The sequence below is a fragment of the Pempheris klunzingeri genome, chromosome 4, assembly GCF_042242105.1.
Source record: "Pempheris klunzingeri isolate RE-2024b chromosome 4, fPemKlu1.hap1, whole genome shotgun sequence".
Taxonomy (NCBI): domain Eukaryota; kingdom Metazoa; phylum Chordata; class Actinopteri; order Acropomatiformes; family Pempheridae; genus Pempheris; species Pempheris klunzingeri.
The window spans coordinates 14,381,184-14,402,173 of NC_092015.1; the positions used below are offsets into that span (position 1 = coordinate 14,381,184).

General features: G+C 42.3%; 1 protein-coding gene across 1 annotated transcript; it reads left to right on the forward strand.

Annotated features, from left to right (window-relative positions):
- The first annotated feature begins 736 nt into the window (after positions 1–736).
- On the forward strand, positions 737–20,444 carry cpda (carboxypeptidase D, a). The gene is made up of 21 exons (XM_070828658.1): positions 737–1,502; positions 2,027–2,274; positions 6,847–6,989; positions 7,094–7,263; positions 8,578–8,996; positions 9,181–9,372; positions 9,876–10,043; positions 10,383–10,492; positions 10,699–10,801; positions 11,486–11,628; positions 11,727–11,896; positions 12,006–12,308; positions 12,542–12,737; positions 13,012–13,147; positions 13,274–13,420; positions 13,898–13,996; positions 14,101–14,165; positions 14,454–14,585; positions 14,894–15,079; positions 17,347–17,449; positions 17,795–20,444. Exons 1-21 carry the CDS (start codon positions 853–855, stop codon positions 18,019–18,021), a joined length of 4,110 nt encoding a protein of 1,369 aa, XP_070684759.1. The 5' UTR covers positions 737–852; the 3' UTR covers positions 18,022–20,444.
- The last annotated feature ends 546 nt before the right edge of the window (positions 20,445–20,990 follow it).

Consider the following 20,990-nt stretch of genomic DNA (forward strand, 5'->3'; position numbering starts at 1 on the left):
ATAAAGTATAAACAATTTGGCATTGTCCAGGTAAACCAGTTCAAACAAGGCTCATTAGCAACATAAACATCTGACGTCCACTGAGAACACACTGTAAAGCGAAAGATATCAGAATCAGTGGATGTTTAATATGGAAAAGGAGTAAATAAATCATGTGTTTTGTCACAGCCGACGCTCTATGAAGTGGACAAAGAGGGAGACCACGCAAGATTTAAAGTAATTCAAACATCTGTTATGAAACTATGACAGAAACCTCTTGCTAAATGCACCTGTGTGTCAGTGCTGGTTGCTTTGTTGAATGTATGTGCGGCATTGTGAAGGCAAATCAAAGGAAAAGCAAACCACAAGGGTAGAAGATAATGGTGAGAGACAGATGAGGAGGCAGTCTTAATGACCACGGCCCAACCTGCACAGGTGCAACACAGGAGGCGAGATGACTCTGCTCATCTCGAAGACAGGACCTATGAATTTTTGATTTATGAATATGAGTTTTTGCAAGAAATAAAATGAAATTGATTATAAAGTATTGTTTGACTTTGGTAAACGGATATGTAAAACAAACAAACAAATTTTCAATAAAACAAACAAACAAATTTTCATTGAAAAGGGAAAACTTTCTAACTATGTAGTAAAAACAGGTAACTCTGCCGGTCCACCTTAAGATGTGTCGTCACGGCGGGGCCCCGCCCCCGCGAGCTGAGCGGAAGTAGAAGGAAACAGACAGGCCAGACTGAGTCTGACAGAGAAAATACGTGAGCCGCTGAGGAGACAAACACTCCTAAAACACCGGAGTCTGCTGCTTGCTGTCTGTTTTGAGGGCCCGGATGGTGTAGAGGTAGAAGACTCATCAACATGGTTCACACCGAGGAGCATCTCTCGAAGGCTCCCAAACTACGGGGGTCACTTTTCTTCTGTCTCCTCTGCCTTGTTGTCTCCCCCGGTGACGCCAGGCTCCACCGGCCACGGAGCGTCAGCGCCTCGACGGAGGAAACGGTAGAAACTTACAACAAATACTACAATTATGTTGATTTAACCGGGCGACTACAGTCGTTAGCTCAGAAATACCCTCACATAGCTAACCTGTCGAGCATAGGTCAGTCTGTGGAGGGCAGGGAGCTGTGGGTGATGCGGATCACCAAGGACCCCAACACAGACACCCCGGGGAAACCCAAATTTAAATACGTTGGGAACATGCACGGCGACGAAACCGTGTCCAGGCAGGTGTTGGTGTACCTTGTGGAGCACCTGCTGACTAAATATGGCGAGGAGCCGCGTATTACCGAGCTGGTGAACACCACGGATATTTACATCATGCCCAGCATGAACCCGGACGGCTTTGAGAAGTCCAGCGAGGGGGACTGCAGCGGAGACCACGGGGGCCGAAGCAATGCCAAATATAAGGACCTCAACAGAAGCTTCCCTGACCAGTATGATGGGACCAGGGTCAACCCAGATCATGTCCCCGAGGTCGTGGCTGTGATCAGATGGATCCAGGAGAAAAAGTGAGTGTTCCTCCTCTAAGAAACATGCAGACACTCTCCCACAGCCCCTGCACACACAACCCACAGTGTCCAGTTGTCTGAGGTCGTGTTTCCCACAGAAACAGGCAGGAATGGCCTCAGTAAACTTTGTGGTCAGTGTGTATCTCACAGTGGAGGATTTGCAGAGGGACAAACATTCCTGTCAATGAGCACTTCTTTGTCTTCCTTATTAAGAAGGAGGCGAAAGCTGAAGAAGCCCTGCCGGCTGCAGGACTGCTATGCAAACAGGGAATTTCCCTCTAAACAGCTTAATATTTCTCCACAATATTTATCACACATGAAATCCCTCATTGATATTCTTTCTTCATAGCTCTTTAAAGGGTAACCTCACATTTTTCAGTTTTATCTTTATGGCTCACTAACATGACTGTGGAGTTTTTTCCATCTATTTAGCACAATCTACTCGGGCGTGTGCGTGTTGTTTTAAAACAGACTTGACTCAAACTTTTAAAGACTGTTTCTGAAAGTGTCCATTGTCTCTCCAGATTCGTGCTGTCTGGGAACCTGCATGGCGGTACTGTAGTTGCCAGTTACCCTTTTGATGACTCAGTGTCCCACCAGCAGCAGGGCCATTACAGCCAGTCAGAGGATGACGACCTGTTCCGCTTCTTGGCTCTGGTGTATTCCCAGAATCACCCCTTGATGAAAACCGGTCAACCAAACTGTCCCGATACCCCGGAAGAAACTTTTAAAGATGGCATCACCAATGGGGCGCACTGGTATGACGTGCCTGGTAAGATGACCCATTTTTCATTGTTTTTAAAGCCTGATTTAGTGACTGAGAACTGATTACTGTAGTTTGGAGGTGAGGATATCCAGCTGGACTCCACTTTAAGACTGAGTTTAGCCACAGCCTGCATGTTTCATATGGGCTTTTAAGTTCATTCTCACTTTCTGTGATTGAGCTGAAAGATGTTACTCTCTGAAGTGAGACACCGTGCTGTGTGTTGCCATGGAGATGTCCAAGTGGAAATGGCGTGATGTGTCTTTGAATAAAGACAAGACAAGTTAACTGTAAAAAAGAATTTGTAGTGACTGTACAATCTGTGTAGCTGTTTGATATCTACTCATTGAAAGCCAAGAATGTGCTGTATACAAGTACAGGTGGTTTGGACAAGCTACAACCTGTTGGAGGAGACTCAGGAGCAAAGTATCACAATATCCGTTACACTTGGTGTAGCACAGTTTAAAGGGATAGTTCAGATTTTTTGAAGCTGGTTTGTATGAGGTAATATGAGGTAGTAAGTGTTTTACTTACAGTAGATTGCAGTCAGTGTGACCCCAGGTTGGAGAAACAGGAGTATGCATGCATGGACTCAAAGCTCTGTACTGCTATGGACGGGGGCAGCAGAAAGAAAGGCCCATCCTAAAAAAAAAAAAAAAAAAAAAAATCTCTATCATTTTAATTTTATGCTATATTTACAATATTTTCACTGCTTTACATTGTCGTAGACAGCTGCCAGACTCCATCAGCAAAAATGGTAATTTAATCTCGCAGGACATGGGAGTTACTGGACTACTACTGCCTCAGTCAACATAATAAACTGTGAGGTAGAATCAGAAGTAACCATCTAAGTCTCACATTAAAACAAACAAATTGACTAATTAAGGCAGCTTAAGATAAGAAAATCCTGTGTTCTGTGAGGTAAAATCACTGTTTTTATCAATGGAGTTTGGCGGCTTTGAAGAGAGCATAGAGAGATACATCTGCTTCAGTTTCCCGACACAAACAGTTGTCTGGTGGCAATGTAAATCATTGAACATATTCTAAATATAGCGTACACTCAGACTGCTATTGGGTTTTCTAAGGCTGTCCTTTTTTTATGTGGCTAAAATATGTTTTCTGCTGCCCCCTCTACAGCAGCACAATGCTCAGCATCCGTACAGATAGTCCTGTGCTGACTATCATCTATTGTAAGCAATACATTAACTATGAGTCATACAAACCCTCTTCAAAAAATTACCCCTTTGGCAATGTTTTCTCCTCAAGAAATGACAGAAAAGCTTCAGCTACATTTCAGAAAGCAACTTAAACAGTTTTACTAAAGCTGCGTTAAGACAGACTCCAGTAGCATTATTCTTTCTTCTAATAAACTCAATTAAAAGACAACATAAAGCAAAATTCAATGTTTCTCTGAGTAGTGTTATGCTTCATGCTGTCTAACACACAGTTTAAAGGGTTTGTGAACAGATTTACACCAAATGAAACTGACTGACAACACTGGTAATGACCAAAAAACTATCACAGTCTCATACTTTCCCGTCTTTGAGGCACTTCATAATGTGGACTGGTTTTGGGTTTGCCAGGTGTCAAAATGCTGAAAACCCCTAAGCACCTCCGCTCAGAGTGCACCGCTCATCATTTTTGTCTGTCGACGCCTGCAATTACACACAGTGTTAACATGACGGCTCAGAGAGGGCAGATTATGGCCCCTGGACTGTATGTATCCATGTTCTTACCAGCTAAATGCTGCCGTTATTATTCTTGATGAACTTCAGAAACGGCTCTACTCTGCTTCACTTTGGGAAGAAACTTGCATACTCTCTATGTTTGTGTTGGTGGTTTGTCTGAGGAACTGCGGAGCGGTGGCCTGCAGCTTCAGTTTCCTGTTGACATGAGCTTTGTTGTACTACATTTTAGGTAAGAATAGTTGGTGTGGGCTGTAATTTAATTCACCTGTATTATGTCCCCAGATTTTGTGATGTGCTGTGGTTGAACAACTGACACATTACTTTAGGATTCCTTAAAAAATAAACTGTGTTCCTATTTCATGTCACTTTAACTTGATATTGTGCCATCACATGTCACATTATCCGTTCACCACCAGAAGGACCTGGAGCTGTAAATCATTACCAAAACCTTGAGCGCACACTAGAAACTAGAAGTGCAGTGACTATTGAGTGGCTGTTTTAGCTGAAGATTACCAAGGCTGTTTTGTTGTTGCTGTTTCTCAACAGAAACAGAATAGGACCAGACTGTAATAAGAGCCAGTTATTAAAGGTCTTAGCGGCAACAATGTCCTTATTTCAATATGACGATGGACAGAAAAAAGTGTAAAATAGCTGAATCGACAGTGTTTGCATCTGTTGACATGCCTCAGTGGATGAAATGTCACGGCTAAAACTGGGCTAATGGCAGATGATGGAATCGGACAGGACATTGTGTGACATAATGAATGGCCCAGGCAAACCACCAGGACCAAGAGTCAGGAACGGGAGGTTTTTTTTTTTTGTGGCAGTCAGGGCTTGAAATAATAACTCCGCTTACCAGATTACCAGTCAAGATAACATGTTATATGTTATCTTTTGACACACATTTGAGCTGTTCTTTGGTTCATGTAACCCCCACCATATAACTGGGACACTGTAGTGTTGTTGAAAAATAATCTTTTTCTTCGCTGTATTTCTTACATGATACCCACATCGTCATTTTTCCTTCAGTTCAGAGTCTAAACTGTTGATGGGTCATTTGTTAAAAGCTGCAGGTTCCAGTTATTGTAATTCAGCATGTGATGAATGATCACTGACTTAAGAAATACCAGAGAACAAGGTCCAGAATATCATTTTACTTTATGGAAATACAGCTTTATGAGACCTCTGATAGCCAAGCTTTCATGCTGTCACGCTGACAGTCACATGACAGTTTCTTAAGTAGTTTTCACTCCAGGATTGCCGTTTAAAATGCTTGAATGAAAACAGAATTGATGTTTTCATTGCCTTGTATCACTAACGTCATCCTGTATTTTAAGCATCCCTATCCTCTACACAGTAACTTGAGCTACAAGCTCTCACTTTGGCTCTTTTGTCTGCCCAGTGGTTTCCTGCTCAGTTCAGGGTGTGTCACTGGATCCGGTACGTAGACAGGATATTTAAGGTTGGGGCTGCCTTAGTCTGTCAGTGTGTTTGTCATGCTCTATCAGCACATGGAAGGTATTTACTTTAAGTGATTTGGTTTAAAGTAGTTTAAGAACAGGGCGACGCCTAGCAGCTTGTGACCGGAGAAAACGATTTTATGTCCAGCATTATTTGCTTGTCATTAGCAGGTGAGATTTGCTTTGGTTGACATAGCATCCTGCTGTCACCTCAGGGGGGTAAAACCACTAAGGAATTACCCAGACACGTCTCTAAACACCACCCATATTCAAAACAAACTCAAAAGGCATGGCCCCTGTTGTCCCGTGTGAATGTTTGTGCCCACCATATTAGTACAGATGAGTCACTCCAGGGTACACAATGGGAATGCTTGTCCTGTATTTATCAAAAATGAAGCCTATTCTGTCAGACTGATGTGTAATGGAGAGCTGAAAAACATGTGAAACTTGCTCCGATGAGCCGTTAAGAGTGTATCACGTCTCCTGAAGTTGCCCTTTACAGCTTCCAGTGAATGTCCAGGCAGCCGGTCATCTTTGCCAGGTTTCAGACAGCTGAGCAGCTGTTGCTTTGGCCGGGGGTGACTCTTAAGAGCTTGTTTTTGTGGTGTGTATTTTGGTACGACTGCTCCCAGACGTGTAACGTGCAGCCTGCAGCCTGCAGCATTTCCCCAGTCAGCCTTTCCCAAACAGCTTGAAAGGGATGCATTGTAACTTTCTTTCCTCCAGTTTCCACACTTGGATTATAATATAACATTTATGAGTGTCTCATCATCTGGCAAGCAGATGAGATTGATTAAAAAGTGCGACGGTTTAACCAAATAGTACAAGCAGTAGAATTATCACTCTTTTTTGCTCAGTGATCGTTCAGTACAACAGAGAGGAATGTAATAAAATGGGTTGCTTTGCTGGTGTTATTTGTCAGAGTTTGGTGAGTGAGCCCTTTCACTTTGATTGTTACAAATAGCGGCTGTTTCATTGGGTTCCTGCGGCCTCTCAGTAGGCAGTCATGGCAACCGTCTAGTTAGGGAGTCTGTGGCTGCCTGCGGTCGCTCCAGTGGGACGGCCAGCCCAGCAGCCTTCCCACATGTGTGTGTGTCTCTGTTTGCCTTACTTAGGGGGCTAAGCTGACTGGCAAACTGCAGATGTCATGGCTTGTTTCCACATTAAACACTATTGTTAGTCATTGAAAAGGCAAAGGCAGGCTGGAGCCCTTCCAGACAGAGCTTCTTTCTCTATTGATCAGTTGGCCAGGCACCACTGGGGCTCGAACTTTGTTTACTTTTTAGTTTATTAGAACTTACTTTATGATTGCATGTTGCGTGCATAAAACTCCTGGATTAAGACACGTCCTTCTCTTTTATATCACATATAATTGAATCTATTATTCCATTGATGGTGTGATTGGTTCATTATATTTCTGGCCTGCCATCTAGGAGGGATGCAGGACTACAACTACCTCTATGGAAACTGTCTGGAAATCACCATGGAGCTGAGCTGCTGCAAATATCCTCCCGCTGTTGAGCTCCAGAAGGAATGGGATCTGAACAGGGAATCTCTACTAGCCTACATTGAAAAGGTAGAGCTTAAAAAAAACAACCAAAGCCTGCCTGATGCTTTGGATGTAACATTTCTCCAGTTCACTGAGATGTCCACGGTATTCACAGTACTGCTGTCTTCCAGGTCCATATAGGTGTCCATGGCTATGTAAAAGAGGCTATCAACGGCACTGCTCTCACCAATGCCAGCATTGTGGTGGCAAGCATTCGCCACAATCTGACCACAGGAAAGTATGGGGACTACTACCGCCTGCTGCTCCCAGGATCGTACAACATCACAGCTGTGGCCCCAGGGTGAGTTACAGGGCTGGGTTTAGAAAATGGATTTTCTGATTGAAATCGATCTGCGTTGGAATGATTCAATGACAGATTAATAAAATCCTGAGATCTTTTAATATATGCCATTTCAAATTTGGACCTTGTGAAGCAGAATCAAAAAGATTCATGACATAAGTGGAGATACCAGCTGTAGTGAGTAATTTCACTGAAAGTCCTTCAAATAGCAGGCTTTCAAAATTAGAGGTTATGCATTAAAGCAGCAGTTGGTCATTTTTAGAACAATAGCCTTTAGCCATATTTGCTAAAACTGCCTCTATATTCTGACAGTAGTACTTCAGACATGTATAATCTGTGAGAAAATTGAGTTCCTTTGGCTCCTGCTAGTGCTCCTAATGTCTTTTGTAAGAATCCACTGTGCCTGAATGAAAACAACCAACCAGAGTCTCTAATGCACTGTCAATCACTGCACATGCACAGGCTAAGCAGCCTCCCTCCGCCGTGCATGCTCTCAACTCAGTCAAGCTCACCTTTGCGAGCACTGCGGCTTAGAAACAACCACCAGCAATGAAAAACATGCTATTTCTGGTTTTGTGGTGTATAGTTCGTGCTTTGTTCTTACTCCGCGGACACACAGGGGATGAAAGCACTGCGAAGAGCAATGATATGTCGGTTCTCGGGCGAGCAGCAGACTGGCTGTTCACAGCAGAAGTGCATTTCTATGTGTAGGCCAACAAGCAACTCTGGAGCTGGAGCTCTGTGGCTGACTCGCCATCTGCAGTGTTATTGTCGTGTACACTATGGCATACCTGGCCTCTCCAGTTAGCCTGCACGTGCCATGGCAGCCTCTACGGGGAGGGGCTTTGGAGGCAGAACTGAAGCACACTGGAGAAGGAGGGACCTGTAAACAGTTGTACTGTTTCAGATTTGTAGTTGAGTCCACTCTCTTCTCAGTGTAGCTAACTGCTGCTTTAGAGGACGCCACTTGCCACCCGCGAATATGCCAAATAATAGTTTAAAATGTCATAGGAATGGCCAATGATAGCCCATCAAGTGGTGCATTCATCGCTGCCCTTTGATTGTTGCTAGATCAGAATGAATGAAACAAAATATGTTAGTTGTCTCTTGCAGACAATTAAACAAGTCGGCTCATTCTCTAGTCTCTGTCAGACTGACACACTAACTCTTTGTTACTGAAGTGAAAAGTCTTTCACAAGTTCCTTTATTGAATAACTTCCTGGTTAAGAGGCTCATTTTGCATTTCATGATCAGGTATCTGTGACTTTTAACTTCCTGGTGTTTTTTAAGGTGGAGTTTTTTTTCTGTACACAGGTACATACCAATGACAGTCCACAGTGTCCAGGTCGTGAAGGATAAAGCCACAGCGCTGAACTTTACCTTGGCGCCTGTGGCCAGTGAGGCTGCAGGTGGCACCACTGCGACGACACATTCCATGCCCTCCACCAATGATCCTAGTGTCTCTTCTCCAACCAACTCTTCTAACTCCACCCTAACCCGCGTGGTCACCTCTGAGGGAAATCAGACCAGCCCTCCTTTGCTTCCACCTGAACACCAGCCCATCCAGCCCCAAGAATTTCGTCACCACAACTTCGCAGACATGGAGCTGTTCCTACGCAAGTACAGCAGCGAGTTCCCCGCCATTGCTCATCTCTACTCAGCCGGCCGCTCTGTGGAAAACCGTGAGCTCTACGTTATGGTCATCTCCGACAACCCCACTGTCCATGAGAAGGGTATGTCAAAGATGGTTGCTTAAAGGAGTTGCTAAAGGATGCTTCCTTTTGCTTATTCGTCATGAAGACTTTGACCTCTGTGATAAGACTATTGTGTGCATTCTAACATCGTTGACATGATGTAAATGTTATCTCTCATCAAGAACTGTCACTCTGACCTCCTTTGTTTTTGTTTCCATGTCAGGTGAGCCAGAGTTTAAGTATGTAGGCAACATGCACGGTAATGAAGTGGTGGGCCGAGAATTGTTGCTCAACCTCATCGAGTACCTGTGCCGTAACTATGGCACTGACCCGGAGGTCACCAATTTGGTCAACAATACACGCATTCACATTATGCCCTCTATGAACCCTGACGGCTATGAGGTAGCCACTGAAGGTAAGAGAAAGGGACAGAGAAGTGAAGGAACAGTATGAAAACGTGTAACATTATGGCAAATATTTAAGTGTACAAGTCACACTTTGCTCATGGCTACAGGAGCAAAGGTGTAACTTTACAGCTTGGAACAGTAATTCGATCACTTGACTAAAATTTCTTGAATGTATGTCACTAAAAGCTTTCACATTTACATCTGTTGTAAATGAAACCGAATACTACTCTGTGCTTGCAAAGTATACAAGGTATTCTTCTTATTCCCTATGTGAAATGGCATATAATTAAATATTATCTCCATATGCTGTATACTGTAGGCTTCATCTTACCCAGTAGATGAAACGTTTTTAGTGCCTCTGTCAACTTGTTTTAAATGTGAGAAAGTGTCAGAGGGCGCTTTCATTACCAATATGCTTTAGTCTGTATTTGCTGCTGATGTCTAACTGGAAGTGTAGAAGTATAGACACACATATGTAAATGACTCAACACTAGTACTTGTTTCCTCACAGATGATTTAAGTGGCTGCAAAGGACGCAACAACAGCAACAATTTTGACCTGAACCGCAACTTCCCCGACCAGTTTACCACCATCACAGACCCAAGACAGCCAGAGACTATAGCTGTGATGAACTGGCTGAAGAGCAACCCCTTCGTCTTGTCAGCCAACCTCCACGGAGGCACGGCCTTATTTTAAGCTTTTAGTGGTGTGACAGCCACCTTTTGATAGTGATAGACTGTTAATCATGTTAACAGTTTCAAATAGTGTGTTTTTGTGTTTTTAAATCTCTCACAGACAGTAACAAGACACATATTTATTTTAAAGTGACTTCAGTGACTTTAAAGGATTACTGCTATAGATACACAGCTACCACTAGTTTAAATATTAAGATAGATTATGATATGCCAACCAGTTATGCATGTTGAAATTTGCTTTAAACACTATTTCAGATTGAGATTCAGTTTTTTTTTTTTTTTTACTAGTTTGCCCTGTCTTATATCTGTGTTGTGGAATTTAGGTTCCTTGGTGGTTAACTATCCCTACGATGATGACAAACAACTGAAAACTCAGTACAGTCCGTCGCCTGATGACAAAGTCTTTCAGCAGGTGTCTAGAGCCTACTCGCAGGTAACTGAACACCGCTGCTGTGGGATCTGTTTCGGGCTGGGATAATGTCTGCTTCTGGTTTCATGCTGTAACTGAAAACAAGATGTAGAGTGAGGACTGATAAAAGCCACTGGCTTTTTGTGAAATCCGTGGAAAGACATGGTTTGAAAACTTGACTACAACAGTGCCCATTGTTGAGTTCTCACTTGTGTGTGATGTTTGTGCAGGAGAATCCTCTGATGCACAATGGGCACCCTTGTAAGGACCTGTACCCTAAGGAATATTTTAAGGATGGCATCACCAACGGTGCCAACTGGTACAATGTTCCTGGTATGCCTACATCTCTCATTTCCATCTTAAAAAGTTATTTTTTTGTAGAAAATAAGCTTTTCCCTCACCTCTTTCAAACCTCTTTTATAGCCTCTCAATACACAGGATAGACATGTGTATTTTATTTATTATGTTTCTGTGCTGGTGACAGCTGTGGCCAGAGGCATCATGTTTATGGGTTGTCTGTCCGGCGCCCCAATCACATGAATGCAATATCACATGAATCCCTTGAGGGTATTTCTTTAAATTTGCCACAAATGTCCACCTGGACTCAAGGATGAACTGATTAGATTTTGGCGGTCAAAATTCAAGGTAGCTGTGATCTCACTAAACACGTGTTTGGCTATAACCCAAGAATTCATACACCAACTAGAAAAGTGCACTCAGTGCGGATCTCTGCCATCTCTGCTATGCCATAACCCAACCTGAACCTATAACCACTGTAAGCTTTATAAGATCATAAATTTAGCTTTTTATGTTTTTTTTAAAAACCAAAAAAAGCCATCAAAATGGCGATGAAGATAACAAAACATATTATGAGTAACTTTAGTGGATCATAACATATTAGGTATGGAATTAACCTGCGGTTGCCCAAATTCAAAGTGAGACCAAACTTTTCTATCAACGTAAGATGTTGCGCCACGTCAACGAGATGGAGTTTAAACAAGCACCTTTTTCCTCCAGGTGGCATGCAGGACTGGAACTACTTAAACACCAACTGCTTTGAGGTGACCATCGAGCTGGGCTGTGTGAAGTACCCCAATGCCAGGGATCTGCCAACATCCTGGGAACAAAACCGACGAGCCTTGCTTCAGTTTATACACCAGGCAAAAAACCGCAAATCTTAACATCAACCTGAGCTTTCTCCTCATTTTACATTTATTTTTACATCCACTCACCTTTGTGTGGTCATGTGTGTCCGTAGGTCCACAGTGGAGTAAAGGGCACAGTCTCTGACATTAGCGATGGTACAGGAATTCCCAATGCCACCATTAGTGTGGAGGGCATAGACCACAACATCACCACGGCTCCTACTGGAGACTACTGGAGACTGCTGACCCCTGGGACTTACTCTATCACTGCCTCTGCCCATGGGTAAGACTTGGATTTCAGACTTAAAAAAAGAGCATATGTAAAGTTTATTTACATTTTATGCTGATATGTCCCCTTATTTCCAATTCTATTAACTTTCTTTGCTGTTCAGTTATAAACATGTGAGGACCTACGCCACAGTCACAAATGATGGAGTAGAGGTGGTGGACTTCAGACTTACACGTGTGCACTCGGACCCGAATGGCCAGTCCCTTGAGGGCCCCCAACCCACGCAGAATCCATCTGAAAGGGAGTTCCAGAGTTTAATCAAGGACCTGTCTCTAGGTCAGGGTTTGGAGCAGTTGGTCAGGAGCACAGCCACCGAGAGCAGCTTCCGCTACCGACACTACAAAGAGCTGTCCGGCTTCGTGAGAGGCCTCACACTTAACTTTCCCAAAATTACATCTTTACACAGGTGGGCAAGCTTTTCCCCCCAAGCCCTGTATTTGGGCCAGCTAACATAACTTTCTTTTTAAGGATGCATGAATGTTTGCCATCATACCTTTATACCTCTACAAGTGCTTTTTAATTGGCCAAAGTCAGTGCTGTCAAGATCTGCTCTGTTTTCCTAACTTAAGTTACTTTTGTCATAATACCGTCTGATTCTATAATAATACTAGATTCTGGTTTCTTCTCTTTTGTGTCCAGTTTGGGCCAAAGTGTAGAGTTTCGAACCATTTGGGCTCTGAGAATCTCCAACAAACCAGGGGAAGCTGAACCATCTGAGCCCAAGATCCGCTTTGTAGCAGGGATCCATGGCAATGCCCCAGTGGGCACAGAGCTGCTGCTGGAGTTTGCTGCCTTCCTGTGTATCAACTACGGCAAGAACCCAGTCATCACCAGGGTGAGCACTCACCCTCAGGAAATATACTGTTTGACAGCCTTGACTTTATATGTATTATATCCAGCAAGCATTTATTTCTTTTCTTTTGAAAAGTAGAATTTTTTTTTTTTATAGTCATAACACGAAATTCTTTGTTCACTCACTGAGAAATCTGCGCTCTTTTCATATCTGGGATCAGGTTCAGTCTCAGGTCTGTCCTGACTGGAAAGAACCAGTGAGCGGTAAATACAGTATGTGTTTCAGCAAGTGTTCCCTCTCCATTTCCCTTCTTTAGCTGATCAATGAGACCCAGATTGTCATTGTGCCCTCAATCAACCCAGACGGACGGGAACAGGCTACTGAGAAGCAGTGCACCTCCACCCAGGGCTTGAGTAATGCTCATGGCAAGGATCTGGACACAGATTTCTTTGGTCAGTTTTATAAAAATGACTTGAGAAACAAAGAAAGTTCCATCTTACTTATTCAATCTACAATTGTCTTATACAAAAACTTGTCATACAGACCTAAGCATGCTCTCTAATGTTCTTGTCCTGTAGGCAATGCGTCCCAGCGTGTGGTGGAGGCCCAACCAGAGACTAGAGCGATGATGGACTTGATTCTAGACAAAAGCTACACTCTGTCTGTAGCCCTTGATGGAGGCTCCCTTGTTGCTACCTACCCTTATGACAAGCCTGTCCAGTCTGGTAACACACTGCTACGCATTTATGTTTGAATACTTATTCAAAAACTTCAAGTTTGTAACAAATCTGCCTTGTCAGATTATATCATTTATAGTATATTTACTGAAGACTTCATCTCGCACCATGAATATCCATACCAACATTTTACAGCAATCTGGCCACTAGGTGTAAAGATAATTAGCTCTGGACTTAGTTTGCCAAACAGGCCAATTAACACACACAAATCATCGTTCCTGGGCACTGCTGCTAAGCAGTATAAGACTATAAGTTGATTTATAGTCGCTTTTGTTCTTGTGTCCAACACTTTGGATGACAGTGTTGAGGCTTTAGACTTTTCCATTTCATCACAGCCCACAGTTTTACATGACATGCTTTTCATTTGTAGTTATAAACATACGCTACATAACAATTTGCAAAGAGTAAAATAGATTATGCACCATTTCAACGCAGATTGCTGATAAACTTTCTTCATTGTTCCAGTTGAAAATGAGGGCACCTTGAAGTACTTGGCAAATGTCTATGCCAACAACCACCCCAAGATGCACCTCGGGGGCAATGGATGTTCAAACAATGGGCAGAGTATGTCATTCGAGTACTATGAATGATTCCTTTCATCATGTTAATATTGAATATCGGTCATTAATAAGATAATAGTGGTTAATGGCAAGTTTTCTGTTACTCAGTGGGCAACATCCCAGATGGAGTTATGAGGGCAGCAGAGAGACAAAGTCACATGGGGAGCATGAAGGTAAGTGTTTCCACTGCAGTCTCTGTGAAAGCACAGAGAAGATGGTTTCCATTCTGTCACTGCATAATATTTGGGTTTTAGCAAGATATGATCTGAAGTGAAAAAATACACTTAGTTTTTCAGTGCAGTCGGGCAGTTGTGCAGAATGTTTATGTATTGACTCATAACTTGTTAGACACTGAGATCCTGAAAGTTAGTTTGGAGATATCTCTCAAATCATTACAAAAACAAGCCAGAAATGGGCCTCTGCCCCGCTGCTATCTCATATGCCATCTTGTGTCTTCCCAGGACTTCAGTATGGACTTTGGCCACTGCCCAGAAATCACAGTGTATACTGGCTGCTGTTTCTTCCCTCCTGCCGAGCAGCTGTCCGCACTCTGGGCTGAGAACAAGAAGGCTCTTCTAAGCATGTTGGTGGAGGTATGATTCAAGGTTTAATCAGTACAACATGCAGACCTGTTGAACAATGCTGCACATGGTTTTTTAAAAGTTGTGACTTGTACACATTCGTAATCAATTTCAAATAAGATATTTTCTGAAACTAATGCAGAAGTTTGGAAACTGGAAATTAGTGAGTCCTTTAGCCTTAAACAAATGTCAACAAGAGAATTATATATCTTAATTTATAGTCCTCAATTGAAGGATTTAAGATTTTTGATTCGCTTTTTAAGATGATCATTAGACCCATCATCATACAGCCTTAATATTTCTTCTGTTTCTTCATCCAGGTTCATAAAGGGGTGCGTGGCGTGGTGAGGGACAAGAGTGGAAAGCCTATCGTTGGGGCGATCATTGTACTGAATGGGGGAGTGAGAGTGTTTACTGCAGAGGGCGGCTACTTCCATGCTTTGCTGGCTCCTGGAAACCACAACATTGAAGCTGTTGCCGATGGTTACCAACAACAGCGTCAAAAGGTACACGGCTGTGCTATATCTCATACCATGAATTATTCTTCTACAAATGTACTGGCTTTCAGAAAGGTGGCTTTGATGCGATAACACTTAAGAGCAATGGACTGGGCCTTTTAAAAATAAAAAAAAGTTTGTATTTTGCCATGACATTTTTTAAGGTGATTCACAGGAATCAATACACAGCAGTACACTTATTTGAGTAGTTGACAAGCTTTCAAATCATTTGAAATACGGAGCACTTTTGACTCAGATACAAGTGTCAATCAAAGGAGACATTATGCTCTTTCAGGTTCTGTTTGAATGCTGTAATGTCCAAAAAAACAGATTTTTCATACCCTACATATGGCTCCTTTTGCAAAACGCTCAATTTTAGCTCCTGTCTCTTTAAGGCACAGCTCAACACCCCTCCGAAGGGGAAACACATTAGCTGAGGGCCAAAACTAAGCAAAGTGTTTTTATACATTTACAAGATGGAGCAGGAGATTGAGAGAGGATGGTCTTTTCTTAGAGTTTGAGGGTTTGTAGACACACCAGGGACATTTTTGTTGGAAAGACATTAAAAAGTGCATTATGCATAATATGTCCCTTTTAAAAATGCATTCACAGATTTTGGTTGCATAAATCTTGCATAATTTGACTTGAGTTTATAAAGAGGAGCTTCATTGCAAAATGTCAAACATTTGACATCAACTTTTTGAACATTTACAATAAATTTGGCTACTACATTAAATTTCAAGGAAAATGAAAAGAAATTGTCAGAGTAGAATCTCGAGAGACAAAGAAAAAAAAAAAAAAAAAGCACACTCATCTTATAGAAACTTTGTGGAGAATATTACTGTGGATCCCCTTTACTGTCTATGTCTATGAAAGGTGTAGGGCGGAGCACGCAAAATCTCTCCATCACCTCCACCTTTCCATTTGGATTGTCTGAAATTTGAAGTGTAGGGTAGGCCAGCTCTTTAAATAGTTGCTCCTTAACGTTACGGCCCAGCTCCAGACTGTAGGCTGTGAGCTTCCCACAAGGAGTAAAGAGCAGCGGATCCACCACCGAGTGATACGTCTGCTGGTACTCTGGTACAGTGAAGCCGTGGATCATCAGAGGTCCTGGCTGACTAGTTGACACGCTGCTGGAAGTCCTCTCTTCAGTAGTGTGGCCTCTGACGCTGTGGGGCAGTTTGAGATCTGGAAGAACAGCAGCGTTCCTTATATACCTGCCGTCCAGGGGTCTCTGGGCGTCTGCTTCACTCTGCTCACACACAAGGTCCAAATCAAAACTCGGGGCCAACATGTATTCCCTCTCTTTAATAGTCTTCCCATATTTCCTAGGACATCGAATACTCCGCCTTAGACCATAGGGACACATTTCATTCCTCTGGAAATTAAAGTGACATTAGTTTCAGTGGAGTCAGACGCCTCTGTAGGTTCTTCTGTATCAACAACCAGCGAATCATAGATAATGGGTGAAAAAAAAGGAAAAAAAAAAAAAATAGCATTAAGAAGTGCACTTACTCTTTGGCAACAACTCATCAGATTTGTGTTCAGACTACATTACTGAATCAAGTCTGAAATCACATGGTGTCAAATCCTTGTTTCCAGAATTCAGTTTTCCCATTTTTTTTCAAACTGCATTTAAACATTGACACCGAATAAATGAGAAACTTGCTGTGGAAAAAAAAGTCAAGCACGTAACAAAAGGTGAATTCTGAGATTCTTGTAATTTACCTCTCAAAAGATAGCTGCGTCATTTTGGATTTTTCGGAGCCAGAATCAAATCCTGTTTTAGACGTACAAGACAACCTGCGCCAGATTATACTGAGCAGACACACCTGCAAGTCAGGCTGCCTAATGAGGTAATTAACAGCCTTCTGCGGGGAGCTTTAGCGGACGGCTAAATGCCTCTTAGCTCCATTTGGAGAAACAGGATGAAGAGGAGGAGGCAGAGCTTGATGTTTGCTTTTTCCCGTGTTGAGAGCTGGGCGAGTGGAAAGTTAGTAGGAAGCGCTCCAAAAACATGTCACCAGCACACACTGATGTATTTTTCAAGTCAACAAGTGTTTGTAAGAGTTTTGATAAGAGTAACCAGACCTTTTGAGACCTATATGAATGACCTTATATTTAAAGGCTACCACACCAGAGTATGTATGTAGTTTGATTCTGATGTTTGGCACAGCATTCCCATATGAGGACTGTTGCTTGTTATACTGTGATGACATCTGACCATGTTTCAGGGACGCTCAGAGGCTTATCGAGGAATGTGTGCTGTGTTACAGGTGGTGGTATCCTCCTATGAAGCCGCTAGCTCCATCATCATTGAGTTTGACATGGACAACAGCATCTTTGGCCTGCCCAGGGAGTTTGTGGTGGCCAGTGCAGGTAGTCACGTCTATGAAAAGGCCTTTTGCAACCAGTGTTGACAATATACATAATGTGGCCTGTCCAAATGAAAATGTGGCCTCTATCACCTATCATTTTGTATTTTGGCTACTGTGATGTGCTAAAACAATATTCAAAACTGTAGTTTAATGCAAACGTTGTGTTTTGATTTAATTTAGCTTAAAAAGCTAACTGTTAAAGTTAGCATGCTTTGTAGCCCCTGTGATGCAACTCCTGCAAGTGATAAACGACTTGAGGAGTACGGTCTTATGTTGATATGCTGAATCATCAAAACATGTTGAGCGAGACGTATCTGAGTTGTGTATCACTCCTCCCCCCTCGCAGCAGCCTCCATGACGGCGTTGGTAGTGACGGCGTGCATCATCTGGTGCGTTTGTGCCGCCAAGTCCAATCATCAGAAAGATGGCTTCCACCGTCTGCGGCAGCACCGAGATGATTATGACGACGAGATCCGGCTCACCTCCATGGGCTCCAAGAAATCGCTGCTTGCCCACGAGTTTCAGGACGAGAGTGAAAGCGATGAGGAGACACTGTACGCCAACAAAATCTGAGAACCATCGCACGAATTTTGGTGATGACTCAGTGTTTTATTTTGATGTCCCCCTTAAATTTAACCCCTGGCCAACAAGGAACAGGTTGAACTCTAGGCAGCATTTCTGTCTCTTTATGACTGAGATATGAGTGATAAAGACACTTTGTTCTGATATACCAACAAGTTCTGTGGACTCGCTCCCAGTCACTCAGTTTTTAGTGCAACTACATGAATACATCAACTGCTGGTGTCTGGACTGAACGGCTGACTTTTTTTTGACTCAATCTCTCCCTGACTGGATCAGGAAAAAAAAGACAAAGAAGGCGATAAAAGGAGGGAGAGAGGAATAAAGATTTGGCCCACGGTGGCCCTCATCCGTCCAGGTTTTGAGTCCCACAGCTTTTCATTTCCGAGCCACGCAAGAGTGCTCTTTTAGACCACTACCTGTCCTTCCTGGCTGAGGGGTTCCAGCCGACAAGTCCAAATAAACTCATGTTCAGTGGGATATGTAACTCTGAATGGATATGCTTAATCTGACGCAATCTCCCCACTGATATCATGCATTTCTTTCAATACTGCTTTGAGTTAGGAGTTTAGAAATGACATCTTTCTCTTCAATCCGAGACAGCATTGCCACACTGAAGTGTCCGAGCCTTTGGGAGACTGAATCCAATTCTGTGCCTTGGCTTCTGTAATGTTTACAGTCCGCTCAGGCTGTAGTATGTGACAGAAAACAGCAACCTAGTGAATAGATATTACTTGGAATTTGATCCATCCTATACTCAGGTGGTAAGAGAAGAGAGAAATTCTGATTTAAAGGACTGCTGAATTCCAGTGTTGCACTGTTTCTGCACAGGCGACTCTAGACGGGCCGACCTGGGTTCAGTAGTTTTGTATTTTTCCTGTGAGTCAATGTTGTGGCCAAAACCATAACGGGAGAGAGCCTTTGAAAAGCTTTAAATCGTCAGGGAGAATCTGTTACCAATGAAATGCTTGAATGAAACCCTTCCCAGTAAGTGCGGGGTGCTCTAATTTACGCATGGAGGTCACTTGCACTAAATGGAAAGCAAGGATCGTCCCATATCATTGGCCAGGAAAAAAAAAAAAGCTAAATATGTAATCATAAAAAGAATGTATTTGTTGTTTTTCCTTTTTGTTTAAACTACAGGTTTGCTCCAAACTGTCTGTACATGGAAAGTTACTACTGACTTTCATGCATGTCATATAGACTATGTGCCCTGTTTTTGATCAAAGATGTGCGTTCTCATGTCTTTAATTTATCATAATAAGGAATATCATTTATGTTTTCATTTGTATATGTTGGTGTTTATTTCCCCACTAAACAATTCTATGGAGTACAAAAGTCATACCAGGATTGTCCGTCCTTTGATTATTCAGACACCCATATTACATGATTTAAATGTCCAGTGCAAAGAAATTCACATTTTCCAAACTTATCGTAAAATAAAGGGCATATTCATCGTATTCCATTTCACTGAGCTGTTGTTGAAAGCTGGAAAAAAAAATAGCAAATGGACCCTCGAGTTGAGACTTTTGCCATGTAAGAGCCTAAATCTACTCAGCACATAACTATCAATTTGATTTGCTTCATACGAGGTTTAATTTGCAGTGTTGGAGACCTTCAGTCCTTCAGAAAGTCGTTGGGGATGCTGAAAACGAGGCTACTGACGGATTATTTTAGTTGCTAACAAAAACAATGTAGTCTGGTGCGAAAAAGAGGTCGAAGAATTCCTCTTGCGTGTTAAAGAAGCTCATTCGTTGGATGACAAATTTTAGCGGGAACGAGGACAAATCAAGGGAACAGGTTTGTGTGCAGACTTGCAATTAAAGTAGAGACCTGTGCTGAAATGTCCAACAAGGCATGGAAGGTAACTTGAAACATCTTCGAGCAAAACTGCCAAAAAACAAAACTGTGGATCAGAAATCCACATTCCCAACTGAATTAAAATGATGGCGCTGGATCATTAAAATCAAGTCTTGCATTGGGAATGCAGTGCATGTTTACCATCGCATGCAGTGGTCTGAAGGAATACACACTCACTCACTAAAGAATTTGCCTTGATTTCCAGCTGCTATGAGAGAAAACTCTTCTCCTTTCAACAAATGCAGCTCACATCAGTAAAGTGAAACCTGATATCTGTGTAGAGAGACCGTTTTGTATATCATTTTTTCTTTCTTTTACTCTCTGTGAATGCGTGTATATGAATTTTGAAAGTTGAGTGTGTGTCAGGGTCACGCAGTGTTGGTGTGAAGATTTTATATGAACTGGAATCAACTGTAAATAATGTTTACCAATTGTGAATGGTTAAAATAAGTGCAACTCATGCTAACCATGAATACACACAACAGAACATTTAATAAGAGCCTCTGTGTGACATGCACAAAAACTCATAAGACACAATAAAATAAACCATCTCTCAACTTGTTTTTGTTTGGCATTATATTGTACTGCTGTTTTTTTTCTTTTGTGACTCGGACAGTGACAAAGTAGAGGAAAAACTGTAAACCCTGGATTAAGTAATGAACAATAGTGTAATTATGATTAAATAATAGACTTTATTAAATTCTAAAGCTGCAGAACATGGTGCCTTTCACCCCATTTTCCACTCTCTCACATACGAGTTAAACGTCAAATATGCAACGACAATTGATATTAAGTAGATGATGAAGAGACCGATCATCCGCTATCTTTGTTTTGCACTGCATGTTTATGTATTTGGATGCATCTCTCTACATGTTTAAATGTGTCTGTAACAAATCAACATTAATTCCAATAAAGGAATCACACACTCTAAAGAGGGAAAAAGACAGGCAGATGACAGAGGTGATCAGTTCGACTTTTCATGTGATGATCAGATGGGTTTTCTTCAGATCTGGCGTGTCTGCACTGACACTGGTATATTTTGTTGCCTCCAGGATGATAGAATCTATTATGTGTTATTGAATTAAGAAAGTTCCATTCGACTT